Source organism: Arachis ipaensis, chromosome B05 (genome assembly GCF_000816755.2).
Source record: "Arachis ipaensis cultivar K30076 chromosome B05, Araip1.1, whole genome shotgun sequence".
NCBI classification, from domain to species: Eukaryota; Viridiplantae; Streptophyta; class Magnoliopsida; order Fabales; family Fabaceae; genus Arachis; species Arachis ipaensis.
Window position 1 is genome coordinate 112,123,355 of NC_029789.2, and position 13,802 is coordinate 112,137,156.

The following is a 13,802-nucleotide window of genomic DNA, read 5'->3' on the forward strand; positions in this document are numbered from 1 at the left end:
CTTAATCTATGGAGTGCAGAAACTCTAACGTTGAAAATACATAAGTGATAATGAAGTTCATTGGTCTCGGCCCCAGAGGGGAACCGGAGTAACCAAGACTTGATCAAAGGATCAAAAGATAATCCAAAGATGTAAATACAATAGTAAAAAGTCCTATTTATACTAAACTAGTTACTAGGGTTTACAGAATTGAGTAAATGATGTAGAAATCCACTTTCGGGGCCCACTTGGTATGTGCTTGGGCTGAGCTTGAAGTTTACGCGTGGAGAGGTCATTCCTGGAGTTGAACGCCAGTTTGTAACGTGTTTCTGGCGTTGAACTCCACTTTGCAACTTGTTTCTGGCGCTGGACGCCAGACTGTAGCATGAAACTGGCGTTGAACACCAGTTTACATCATCAATCCTTATTCAAAGTATGGACTACTATATATTTCTGGAAATTCCTAGATGTCTATTTTCCAACGCAATTAGAAGCGCGCCATTTGGAGTTCTGTAGCTCCAGAAAATCCACTTTGAGTGCAGGGAGGTCAGAATCCATCAGCATATGCAGTCCTTCTTCAACCTCTGAATCTGATTTTTGCTCAGGTCCCTCAATTTCAGCCAGAAAATACCTGAAATCACAGAAAAACACACAAACTCATAGTAAAGTCCAGAAATGTGATTTTTAATTAAAAACTAATAAAAATATCCCTAAAAGTAACTAGATCCTACTAAAAACATACTAAAAACAATGCCAAAAAGCGTATAAATTATCCGCTCATCAGTAGCCATTGACAACGGTGATCCACCAACACACAGCTTGCCATAGGAGGAACCTTGCGTGCGTGAAGAAGAAGACAGGGGAAAAGTAGAGATTCAGAAGACAAAGCATCTCCAAAACTCCAACATATTCTCCATTACTGCATAACAAGTATTTAATACATGCTCTTTTATTCTTCGCAATCCAAACTGATAATTATAATTGATATCCTGACTAAGAATTACAAGATAACCATATATTGCTTCAAGCCAACAATCTCTATGGGATTCGACCCTTACTCACGTAAGGTATTACTTGGACGACCCAGTGCACTTGCTGGTTAGTGGTACGAGTTGTGAAAAGTGTGATTTACAATTCGTGCACCAGATATTTTTGTCAAACTTTTAAATATTTCGAGAGTTAATTGGTCTTTTGCGTCTTTTAAGGGTGTTTTTGTCAGTACCAAAAACTTTCGAATACTAATTTGGTAGTTAACTTTAATAAATAAAGTTAATAACTAACAAAAGAATAAAAAAAATAAAATGAGAAACACTAATTATTAATTTTTATAATACTAATCACTTTTTATTTAATAAAAAATAAATAAAATAACTTTTAACCCGATGGGCTGACCCGCCTCGCCAAAACTTACAGGTTACGTGGTGCAGGATTGGCAGATTCTTTTAACAACTTTGGACGAATAAGTTCTTATCCAATTTTACTATACCTTGTATCAGTCTCCATCCAATTCGGGGCTACTAGCATAGCACAAAACGGACAACTCACTCACTTAACGATTCATATAGGCATTCTCTATTAGCCTTTAACGTTGGACTCAACGAAAGAATCGCGTTGACCCAATGCAAAAGTTGCAAAGATGGGAACCGATTTGAGATTTTCAATTTGTCAGGAATCATTTTGTCCATCGGGGTAAAGGTCAGAGACTAGAGTGGATATTTACTCTTTATTTTTTTTAAACATAATCACATCTAAAAATTATAAAGGTGACATGAAATTTTTCTTTCATTACTAGGAGTTTTGTTAAACTTTTTTCTTTAATAATTTACATGATTTATTACAAAATAAGTTAAAAAAGACAATATAAATAAATACAACTCAACCAAATAATAAAATTTATATTATAGGCTAAAAATGTTTTGTTCAAACAACATAAGTCTAGATACACTATATTATCCACTACATATAGTAAAGTCCCAAAACCAAACAAAATATACAAAAGACATAAAAAAAATACATCTAAATAACTACTACATATATGACCTAGAATATATTTTAAGGTAACATTCTTCACATCATGTTGTCTTGAGAAATAAACATTTTAGTAAGGTTTAACTATTAATTTGGTATCCGAAAGATTTAATTGTTGACAAAAGAGGATATTGACAAAATAATTGCTAAATGATTTGAAAATATGAGAAATAGAACTAACAAATATTATGTTTTTTGTAAGTAAAAAAACTTTCATATTTAAAAAACGGCTTATCCATTAGATCTAAATTTTTGTGACAATATTTGAATAAATATTTAGAAAGTGTACAAAAAATTTGAAACAAAAATTTTTCTTTTTATTTTTCGAAAAAATGTTATCATTCACAATATTTTTTTTTTTAAAAAAAATCACTTGACAAAAAATTACTAAATTTTAAGGATGAAAATATCATATTTTTGTAATAATGATTAAGCATCTTTTAGTATTTGTTTTGTTAGCGATGCGAACTTTCGTGTACCATTTTAGTAGTTTACTCTTTTAGTAAAAGAGATTTATAAACTTCATAATAATATGTATAAATCATATAGATAAATTGAGTGAGGATAAAAATTACACAGATATCATAAACTAAATTTAGTTACATGCATGCTCGTTTGACCTAATATATAAATCGAATCAATTAACTTTGATTTATACTTTTTTAATGTAAATTGAATAAATTAAATTTGATTTAGTACAGGTTGGTAGCACATGGTAAATCGAACAAGTAAACTCGATTTACCCTTGATACAACCCATAGTAAATTGAAACTATTGAATTTGATTTATAAGAAAGAAATGCAAGGTAAATCGAATCAAATAGATTCGAATTAGTAGGAAACCTCTCTATATAAATCAAAATCAGTTGATTCGATTTAGTGTTATCATACTCTATATAAGAATTCAAATTAGTTTGATACGATTTAAAACCACATTTCACTCCTCCCACCATACCCCACACAAGAGAGAAATCTCAAGTTTCCAAATGACAAGGTTCAAAATTACGGACATGGTGGACGATCTGAATCGTATCTACCGATTGGATAGAGTTTCTCACATTGTTGGTAGCATCAATGAAGAGGTTAGTAAATGAATTTTTTTCAACAAGTTAGATTATAAATCTTAGCAATACTTAATGAGATAGAGTGGCATCAGGTGGTTAGGGTGCTACCAGAGCCAGGTGGAGTACAACATCGACCTCATGTAGCACTCGACATAAATTTTTTGATGTTGAAGGAAGGTAGGGGTGGTGATCATTAGTTTCCTATTACGTTATAGTCTTTGCAATTCCATTGGACTCACAGGGCCCAGCATGTACTTCAGTTTGATGCTGTTCTGGATTTAGGACCACCACAGTTATAATTAGAATGGTGGTATGAGCATGGGCGGAGGTTCTTGTCACCAAAGCTCTTCCTCGGTGAGCCTAGAGTAGTTGCAATCTCGGCCGAGGCGACACAGAGAGATCCAGGACAGGCACCTCCCATGGAGCAGGTGCCTGATGTTCCAAACATGTGTCGTGTTGAGCGAAAATATCGTGTTGAGATACGAGTGAGTGATCATAAGTAGAGGTAGGTCAAGGATGAGCTTGCTGTGCTAGAGGGGAGGGGTTGACCCCTTAGACGAGGTAGAGGTCAAGGCCAACATAGAGGTAGAGGTGGAGGTAAAGGTAGAGGTTGTCGTGGAGGTCAAGGTGGAGGCAGAGATGGTGGAAGTGGAGATGATGGTGGGGGTAGAGATAATAGTGGAGGCAGAGATGGCGGTAGTGGTGCTAATGGTGGAAGCAGAGTTGATAGTGGTAGAGGATATGATTTTGGTGGAGCTGATTATGGTAGAGGAGATGGTTTTGGTGGAGCTGATGGTGGTGGAGGTGGGGATTATTTTGTTGGAGGGTCTAGTAGTTATATAGACGGCAAGGGGAGGCAGACATACACGAGCTCGAGTCAGCTGTTTCCAGACTTGGTTAGTGCTGCAGCTATTGAGTTGCACTTTGTAAGGTCATAGTTTCTTAATGAGATATGCATGATGTAACACTCTTACTATCAGAATGTCACGCTTCCAGGTGCGCCACTCTGATAGCGGGGGTATTACAATGACTCTCATATATTAAATAATAAGGTATGAGCTTTTACGCATAAATCTATCGATGGTTTTACTAAAAATTTAAAACTTTTTTAACAAGAACAAACAACATATATTCACTTACTTAATATTAATAATACATTATAGTATTATATAAAAAAGCAATTACAAAATCTACCCCTCTGAATAAAACTCTAACTAACAAGGCAATGGGAAATAAATTCTAACAACTCAACTCGTAAATATAATCTTCTATGCTCCTATAACTCCGCACTAAACATTCGCACCTGTAGCTGAAAGGGGTAGAAATAGGGGGTAAGAACTTGGAAGTTTTTAGTAGGGTTAGGGTATATAGTTATGTTCATTTTATTACCATAGCCAACAAAGAGCAATAGAATACATTTAGACTTAACAAATAAAGAACACAAAAATCAAACAATCATATAGCACACCCACAATCACAGGAAACACACTCACAAACAAATATGCACAAACAAGTATGATGCATGTCTGTCCTATGGCTAATGAGCTCATTTGTCGGTTATATAACCAAACCCGACATGTTCGGTAGCTAACCCGGGCACTGTCTCTCTGTTTCACATTAATACCATTAGAGGGAATACGTGCCCTGTCACCATTAGAGGGATTATGTGCTCTATCACCATTATAGGGATTATGTGCCCTGTCACCATTAGAGGGAATAGGTGCCCTGTCACCCTTACAACTAGAGAGAAAACACAGACATACTTGTCATCAATCATCCTCGACTATGTCTCATTTATCATATTCATTCAATTTCATAATTAAACTCAGTTTTCATCAGTTTTCTTCCTCATCTCTTTCCCGAAACAAGTGGACAACACCACTATATCTTACCCGGGGTCACATATCTCATTCATTTACAAATCATCATTTCCATAATCATATCTCATTCATTCTCATATTCCTCCAGCTAACTTCAAAACTGTTTTCGAATTTAAACTATTTTCAAAAGACAAAGGAAAACTATTTATTAGTTAAACCCCTCGGCAAGGCCTCTAGACTTTAGGGGAGCGACAACCAATATCATTTCAAAACCAAATCATTTAAACTTAAACATAATTCATTCTTTTCGATAAATAAATATCAAATAAAACAATTCTTTCGATTCAAATTAACCAAAGTAAAACTCCTCAGAATTCTTCTAAAAATTTCAACAGCACCTCCCCTAAAATCCGGACTTTGCCACCCTTCTTGGGTTCCACCAAACCGTTTCTCAAACTCTTTTCTTGATAAATCAAATTCAAACATAATACTCTTCTCGATAAAAATAAAAAACATAATCATTTCTTTAATATAAAGCTATTGAAAATTCATTTTGACCCCCAAACTTTTTAGAAATTATACTTTAATCACTAAACTTCTAAAAATTCTATTTTAACTCACAAACTTTCTTTTATTTAACTTCTAGCCTCAAAACTCTTTCTTAATTTTATTTTGGCCACAAAATAGTCAAAATATGAGGGTTTTGTGTTTTTCAAAGAAGCAAATCAAACTCATCAAAAGTTCATCAAAATTCCTTGATTTTTAACTAGTTTTTCAACGGTTTCGGTAATTGATTTTTCACAGCTTTTTAATTTAATCTCCCAGCCATCAAACCTCATCAAATTTATCTTGAAATACCACATCACAATAGCCCCAAAATAATCAAAACACCCCAGCTAGCTATTCATACATAGCCGAACCAAAATCTCAAGCAAACAACAACAATTCAACAAAAATTCAACATAAACTTAATCAAATTGTGTGTTGGATATTTTGGTGAGCTCTTTGTTATGACGGCTTATGCTTGAACTTATCCTTGTACTTCCACCAATGCTTGGACTTCAAGTATGCTCTAAAATTACAGTCAATAGGCAACAAGCTTTGATGAAATTGCCAACAAGCTAAGAGCTCCCAAAATTGTTGACCCTCACTTTGTATTTCGGGATCCCAAACCTTATTTTTGCACCCGTCTTTTAGTTGATTACTATGATTCCATCCAGGTGACAAACTTTGGAATTCTCCCTTAAATGCCAAACCTCCTCCTAGATCCATTCAATTGAGCATTGTGCCGATCTTGGAACTCCAACCTTGAGGTTTCAACCTTAGTGAGCCTTGCTTCATGTTACCAACCACTACCCATCTCTTTCTTACTCTTCAACCCACGAAGAACTCTAAGTTGATCATCTATTTCAAACACATATTCGAGCAGGCTAATAAAGCGAAAGGATAGGATGTTTACCCACTCAAATTGTGTGTTGGATGTTGATGATTTAGATAGAGAAGCTTCCAACAGTTTTGGCAATGTGATTTCCACTCTCTTTTGCTCTTCTTGTATAATCTCCACCTCTTGACAAGCTTCTTCAAGTTTGATTCCTTATTCACCAACTTCTTCCATACATTCCTCATTGCTCAAGTTATGTTTTGGAAATTGTGCACGGTTCTCCTCAACATCAATTTTACACTGCAATGAAAAAGGTTCAACAATCTCAAATAGCACATTAGTTCCTCTTTAGACTCGTCCCCAAAGATTTCTTGAACTTCTTAAGCTCTAGCTTGTTTTCTTTGTCTCCAAAGAGTTCTCTCAATCTCAACGTCATACAGAAGAGGTTCTTTATCCTTGTTTCTCTCTATAAACAACTAAAAGTAAGAAAAATTGGGATTCTCAATGTTACAGTGAAGAAAACCCCGATGAAGCACACAAAGATGAAAGAAAATGACTAAAATAAATAGGAACTAAAGTGGCAAAAATTAAGGGAAAAAAACAAAAATAAAACAAAGAAAAGGTCTAATTTAGGTAATTAATCAACTGGTAGTTGTTAGTAACAGTTTCCCGGAAACAGTGCTAAAAATTTTGTAGAACCTATGCACAATTACTCAAGAGGGGGGGTGAATTGAGTATTGCAACAACAATGAATCTTTTTGCGGAAGTTAAAGACAATATAAAAAAGTGTTATTGTACTAGTATTTTTCCAAGAAGAGTAATTTGTTCCGCTAAAAAGAGGAGGTCTAGCGGTTGAGTTACCTTCACTAGTGTTGTTGTTGTTAAAGCTTGTGCTTGCCATGATCTTTTCCCTTAAACGGTTAAGTCTTTCAAAGGGTTAAATTTAACCAAAAATCCGGTTCAACATTCAAGAACCAAGCATATTGAGATTAGACATCACTTCATAAGAGACCATGTTGAAAAGGGTGATGTGGTTATTGAATTTGTCGAAACTAGTAAACAACTAGCGGACATCTTCACTAAACCTTTATGTAAAGAAAGTTTTTTTAACATCCGAAATGAACTTGGTATCTTGGATTCTAATCTAATATGATTTGTTTGAATTCATTGTATTTATATTGCTATTTTTGTATCTCTTACTAACTTAAGCATTGGAGATATCCAATTAGCCATTGTTTTGTAGGTTTATGAATGAGTGATTAATCTTGAGGTAGATTGAAGTATTTGAAGATTATAAACAATAGAGGATCAACAAATTGAAGATTTTTTTTTTAACATCAAGTCACTTTTTATTGCTTTATGTTTATTTGATTATATGAATTGTTAAACTAACTCCTAGTAAGCTAAGGATTTCTATTATGGTTTAAATACTTTGATATTTCCTTCATAATTTTGTTTAATGATTAATGCTTGTATGCTTATTTGGTGAATAACTCAAAATAGGCTTGGTACCCCTATTTTAAGTTAATGTGCATGCCTTGATATATTTCACTTCTTTAGGGGGAATTATGCATGCTTGTTATATATATAAAAAGAGGAAATCAAATTCTTTTTGAAAGGGGGAATATCTCATCCTTGAAATTAATAGAGAAATTGAACTTAAAAAAATTCCTTATTTTATGCATGCTTCTATGACACATTTCAAACTCCTTTCTTTTTGATAATGTCAAAAAGGGGAAGAGAAGTTTGAGGATATTTGAAATCTTGAACTTTTGAAAAAGAAGAAGTTTGAGGATTTGAAAAGAAGAAATAAGTTTGCGAAACAATGATTTCAAAAAGACTTCCGCTAAGCAAAAAATTTTTTATATCTAAATCGTTTTCTTTGATAAACGCCCATTTGGTGCAGAATTTTCAAACCACAACTTACTGACAAGTGCATTGGGTCATACCAAATAATAAACTCAGGTGAGTGAGTGTCGATCTCATGATTATTAATGGACTAAGCAAGCAATTGTTGATTAATTATTCTAGTTAGACAAGTTAAAATGAGAGTTTTGAGTATCAATTAGCATAAAAGACTGTGAGTTAAGAAATGCAAACAGTGAATGGTTTGAAAAATAGTATGAGAATAGAGTTAAGGCTTGAAGATGTTTAAATTTCTAGATTAGCATTCAAAGTCAACTACCTTGATTATGTAAAGATTGAGTTTATGGAAAACCCTAGGTGATTGAATTCCTGTTCCTAGGCAATTCAATCTCTTCAAACCCAACCAACCGTTAATCCCTTGATCAATCAATTTTATTAGAGGGTTAAGTTAAAATTCTGATTTATAAGCCACACAAACCCTAAGAACCCAAAAATTATGCGATTATATATCATGTATCATATCAAATCCAGACAATTAAGGAGTTGTGAGAAAGGGTTTCAAGCTTTAATTTTAGTGATGTAACTTTTTCAGGATTCAAAAGAATTCAATTTAGATCAGAGTTATTTCCCAATACACACTAATCCGTAAGGTAAAGAACAAAATCAATTCTTAAATATAAATCAGTTCAAATCCCTACCTATGGCGGAGGAGACCTCAAGTAACATAACCAGGCCAACCCAGAAGCCAATCACACCCATGGGAAGCACGAAAGAAGCACTGGCTAAGACTTTCATGGAGATGGGGCATACAGGGCAAGTGTACTAGCATATGAGTTTCAAGCTTTTGAATTAAGCTTTGTCAAACCCTAAGCTGCTACTTAGAAAGGGGGCGTAGCGGGTAAGGCAAAATAAAAGGTGTCCGCCTAGACTACTGCCAAGGATAGGAAATCTACTCTATCTATTGATGCGGGAAAGGTTGTTGAGAAGGGGACATGTGATCAATTTGTTCTCCTTTCTAACCGATCCTGCATTAATCAAGAGTATAAAGACAAATAATTATTAATTCATCAAAGTAAACATAACTCCTAACCTTAATAGTGGAGGTTTAGCTCATGGTGCAGAGAAAAACATAGGAGTAAAAAAACTGTAAATTACGGAATAAGGAATCGGAAAAGAGAAGCTCTCGCAAGGGCGAATCTCTTTCCTATTTATAGTCCTAATTGAAATTGATTTAAAACTTAAATTAAAACCTAACAAATATTTTATATTGATTTATTTGATTTGAAAATAAAATAGAAGGCCTTCCGTGATGTGTTGTACGCGTGTGGTCCCCACTCCGATTTACACTCTCTACGCTAAATGCCGATGATCTGGCATTTAGCACCACCATTCCAGAATAGTTTGCATGCAAATCAATGGTCCCGATGCTAAATGCAAGTGAGGTGGTGTTTAGTGCCACTAGGCCAGAAATCTTGCACGCTTTACGAGGTCCTCGGCGCTAAACGCTGAGTCGTGGTATTTAATGCCACCTGTTTAGAGAAGAATTGGTCTTGTTGAGCCTGCGCAGTCGTGCGCACATGCAATAGATGCATACACATGAAGTTTCTTGGTGTGCTAGTGATGCGTACGAATGCATGATCTATACGCATGAGCCTCCTTTGCTTCTTTATGAATTTTCACCAAATCTTCATCTGAATGCTACCTGAAATCAACAAACAGCCACAAAAACTCAAAGTAGTATCTATTAGGGTATAATTCACTAAAATCCTCTAACAAATCCACAAAATACCCTATAAATTACATAGAAAAGACACTAATGATGTTCACGAATCATTGGTGCAGAATCATCTTTAATAATTGAGCTTGTTTCATGCTCAACTTCTCCTAATTCTTCAACCACTTCTTTCGATTCATTGATCTCAACTTCCTCCACTTGTTACAACTCATGCTTCAACTCCTCTTCTTCCTCTTGAGATTCCAAGCTCTCTTCCACTCTACATGCTTCAATTGAAGTTGGTTCTTCGGATTCACTCGTGGAAGTTCTTGGATTATTGCAAGTGCGTAATGAAGCTAAGCGAGATAGAGCTTTGGCTAAGGTAGCCATGATATTTCCTTGTCTCTTTTGGGTTTCTTCTTGCTCTTGGAGGAACACTTTGAGTGCTTCTTCCATTGAGGGTTATAGAGAAAAAGAGGGTTCATCAATGGGGAGAAGGTCTTCATATATGGAAAGTAGTTCATATTGGTAAGAGTGTTAAGGTGGTGTGTATGAATGTAATTGTTCAAGAGGTTCATGAGAGTATTGGTGTTGGAATGGTGGTGGTTCTAAGTATGGCTCATAAGGTTGCTCATAAGGCACATAAGGTTGGTGGTATGGTGGATATGAGTTATGATTATATAGAGGTGTTTGGTGGTAGAATAGGGCTTGAGAGTATTGTGATTGAGGGCAATGTTGAGGATAGAGTTCATATGCATATGGTGGTAGAGGTTCATTACCGTAGTAAGGCCCACTATATCCATTAGATTAGTATGTACTATAGGGAGGATTATGCTTATAGTAGTACGGAGGAGGTTGTTACCATGAAGGTTGTCCATGTGCATGTGGGTCCTCCCTTAATTGATTTTCATCCTATAATGCGAACCATCATTAAGGTTACCATTTCTTCCAACAATAGTTACAACCAGACTCCAAGTTAAAAGGGTGAGAATTTATAGAAAAGAGAGAAAATAAAAACAAAAGATATCAAGAAACAAATAAAAACACACTTCTAACTACTAACAAAAATTAATAATTGACCAAAAAGCAAACTATTTACGTATTCACAGTAGCCAATAACAAGCACACATTGCAATTCCACGACAATGGCACCAAAAACTTGATGAGGGCCAAATGTCGGTTTAGAATTTCTCAAAAAGAATTGCTTCATCAATAGTATAGTTCCAAACTAACAAATGACCCTAATCAAAGTTTAAATGATTGTACAATTCAAATCAATAAAAAACGAGAGTTTTAAATTCTGGGTTGTTCTTCCACGAAATCGTAGTGAGTTGTGCGTATCATTGGCTATGAGAAAAGAAAATTTTGATGTCAATTGACAAGAATTTAAAAGACAAGAAAGTAAAGAAAAGGGAATTCAAATGGCAAAAAAGGTCTTGGCAAGGGTTGGGAGTAAGGTTTTCTATCCTAGTCATTGACCACAAACATGACAATTTTGAAGAGTTAATTCCACTTAGTCAACCCTAACATCGAGGGTAAGTCAAATAGGCATAATTGATCTTAATCCACAAATCCTAACTAACTCACTAATTAGCTTAGTAAAAAACTAGCATTAGTAGAAACAAAATCAATTAACAACCCTAAATCACCAATCAATATTGGACATCAATGACTCAAGGTCACTTAAATCATCAATCCCAAGCCAAGAGTGTGAAAAACTACTCAATAACTAAAAGAGGTATTTTATCAAACATTTGAAAGGCATAAAAAAATGGTAATTTGCAATAATTAATAAAAAAATATAACTAACCAAAACAAGAAATCAATAACAATAATTCAAATAAGGAACAATTAATATGAAAAACATCAATTGCATTAAAGAAAATTGGAAATTAAACAAGAGAGTTTATAAACTAAAATTGACAAAATAAAGGAACTAAAAAGTAAAACTAGACAAATTAGGATGCTAGAACATGAAAATATAAAGAAAACTAAACTAAAATAATGATCAAAACCTAAAACTAAGAAGAAATTAAACTATGGAACCCTAAATTCTAGAGAGAAGTTGGAGCTTCTCTATCTAGAATTCTATGCTAAAACATGATAAAAACCTAAACTAACACTACTCTAACACTCCTTGCTTGATCCTCCCTTGGTCCATGCTTCAAATGCTTAAAAATGAGTTGGATTGGGCCCAAAATTGGCCTGAAATCGCGATCTACATGTTCACTTAAGTGAATCACGTGCAAGAAGTTGTGCGTACGCATCTGCCATGCGTACGCACAACCTGCACAACTTGCAGATGATGCGTACTTGCAAGGGATGCGTACACGCAACTGGGCAGATTTTCAAAACTCATTTTCTTCATAAATTCTCCACTTTTGCATATTTTTTCTTCATTTCTTCAATCTATTCTTCCCTTAAAAATCTTGAATCACTCAAACAAATATATCAAGACATTAAATGGGAGAAAAGTGAATTAAAATTGGTAATTTTAAGTATAAAAAATATGTTTTTCACAATTAAGCACAATTAGAGAGAGATTCACAAAAACATGCAATTTTAATGAATAAATGCAAGGTAAGTTAATAAAATCCACTCTTTTCAAACAAAAAATAATCGTAAAATATGAATTTATCATCATCCCATGTGGTTTACTGGTACAATCTGTATGGATCTATTTGGCCTTTTTGGATTCCTTGTGGAAGTGAATGTTTATTTGGACCATGCTTTTGGGCCATGGTACGAATAATTCTCCTGCTTGTGACTGAGTTTATGAAAGTCGGACTTCTAGCATAAAAGGTTGTCATGTTGTTGCCATTTTTCTTATTTGTTAAGTTGTATAGATGCAAAACTTCTTACTCTGATAGGTCGGGTAGTAATTTCGGAGAACTCGACATAATTTGATGAGACTGTTGCTTTATCTTTTCATAACTGTTCATGCACCTTTTTAGTTTTCTTGGTAATTGTGCACAGCATTTAAAACATGATAAAATTATCTTTTTTCCCTCGCTCACATATATATTTGGTCTCTTTCTTCTTTTTTTTCTTTTCGTTTCATTTGGCAAAAACTTTCCCTCTTCCTATTTATTAGAAGCTCTTCCTTTTCGTCACCCTATCGTGTTCTCTTCTTTTGCTTTTAGGTTCCCCTTTTTCTTCATTTCTATTAGTGCTTCCATGGTTTTTGAGCATTCTTTGTGTGTTTCTTGCCACTTCAATTTTAAGGTTGGTATTTTGTATCGTCAAATTGTAATCATGTCCCGAGCTAGGTTTTATTTTTTCAAAATTACAGTAGTTTATTAGGCATGTTCAGTTCTCAGCACGGAAATTACCAGAACATTATTCTTTTTTGGCGATGATGAAAATTTATTATGTTAATTAGATAATTAAGCATACAAAGTAGCATTATTAGATCTTAGTGAGCAAGAAAAGAATAGGACAATTAAAGAAATAACTTACCTTTTATTTTAAAAAAAATTAGGTAGAATTCACCTAATTAAAATACAGAAAAGAAAAATAGGCGATTTAAAAATAAAACATTTTTCTTATTATTGCCGCAATACTTGATTTGAACTGATTATTAAAAAGAGGGTCACTCTAGTGTACAGATACAATTTTATTCAGATTTATAGATTTACATAGTTGAAGGACACGTGTAGCAGATGTTTAGAAATCCCGATAAGCTTGTCTGAATTCTTGTAAAGCCTTGTTGAAGAGTGCAAGCCAAGTCGCTTTACATATCCTCCTACTTTTCTAATCGACCGACAAGTAACGTGATTTTTTAGCATGAATTGTTGTTCATATCATGTGGATTACTTTTTTTTTATTCTTTTCATCTAAAATATTATTTTAATATATAAATCCGGTAAAAGAATGATGCGAGATCTGATTCCCACAGTCATGGCCATAAATTATTATTATTATTATTGTTATTATTATTATTATAAAATA

The 13,802-nt window shown here is 34.1% G+C and overlaps 1 protein-coding gene across 1 annotated transcript; it reads left to right on the plus strand.

Moving 5' to 3' along the window:
- On the plus strand, positions 3,017-4,008 carry LOC107640885 (probable H/ACA ribonucleoprotein complex subunit 1). Its single transcript, XM_016344388.1, has 3 exons — positions 3,017-3,088; positions 3,388-3,569; positions 3,627-4,008. The coding sequence occupies exons 1-3, from the start codon at positions 3,017-3,019 to the stop codon at positions 4,006-4,008; spliced, it is 636 nt and encodes a 211-aa protein (XP_016199874.1).

Bases quoted from the DNA above. Each gene is read 5' to 3' on its own strand.
- LOC107640885 (XM_016344388.1), top strand. From the start codon at position 3,017: ATGGTGGACGATCTGAATCGTATCTACCGATTGGATAGAGTTTCTCAC. The intron at 3,089-3,387 runs GTTAGTAAATGA...TGGTGGTATGAG, and splicing joins TTGGTAGCATCAATGAAGAG to CATGGGCGGAGGTTCTTGTC. The intron at 3,570-3,626 runs GTAGAGGTAGGT...TTGACCCCTTAG, and splicing joins ATACGAGTGAGTGATCATAA to ACGAGGTAGAGGTCAAGGCC.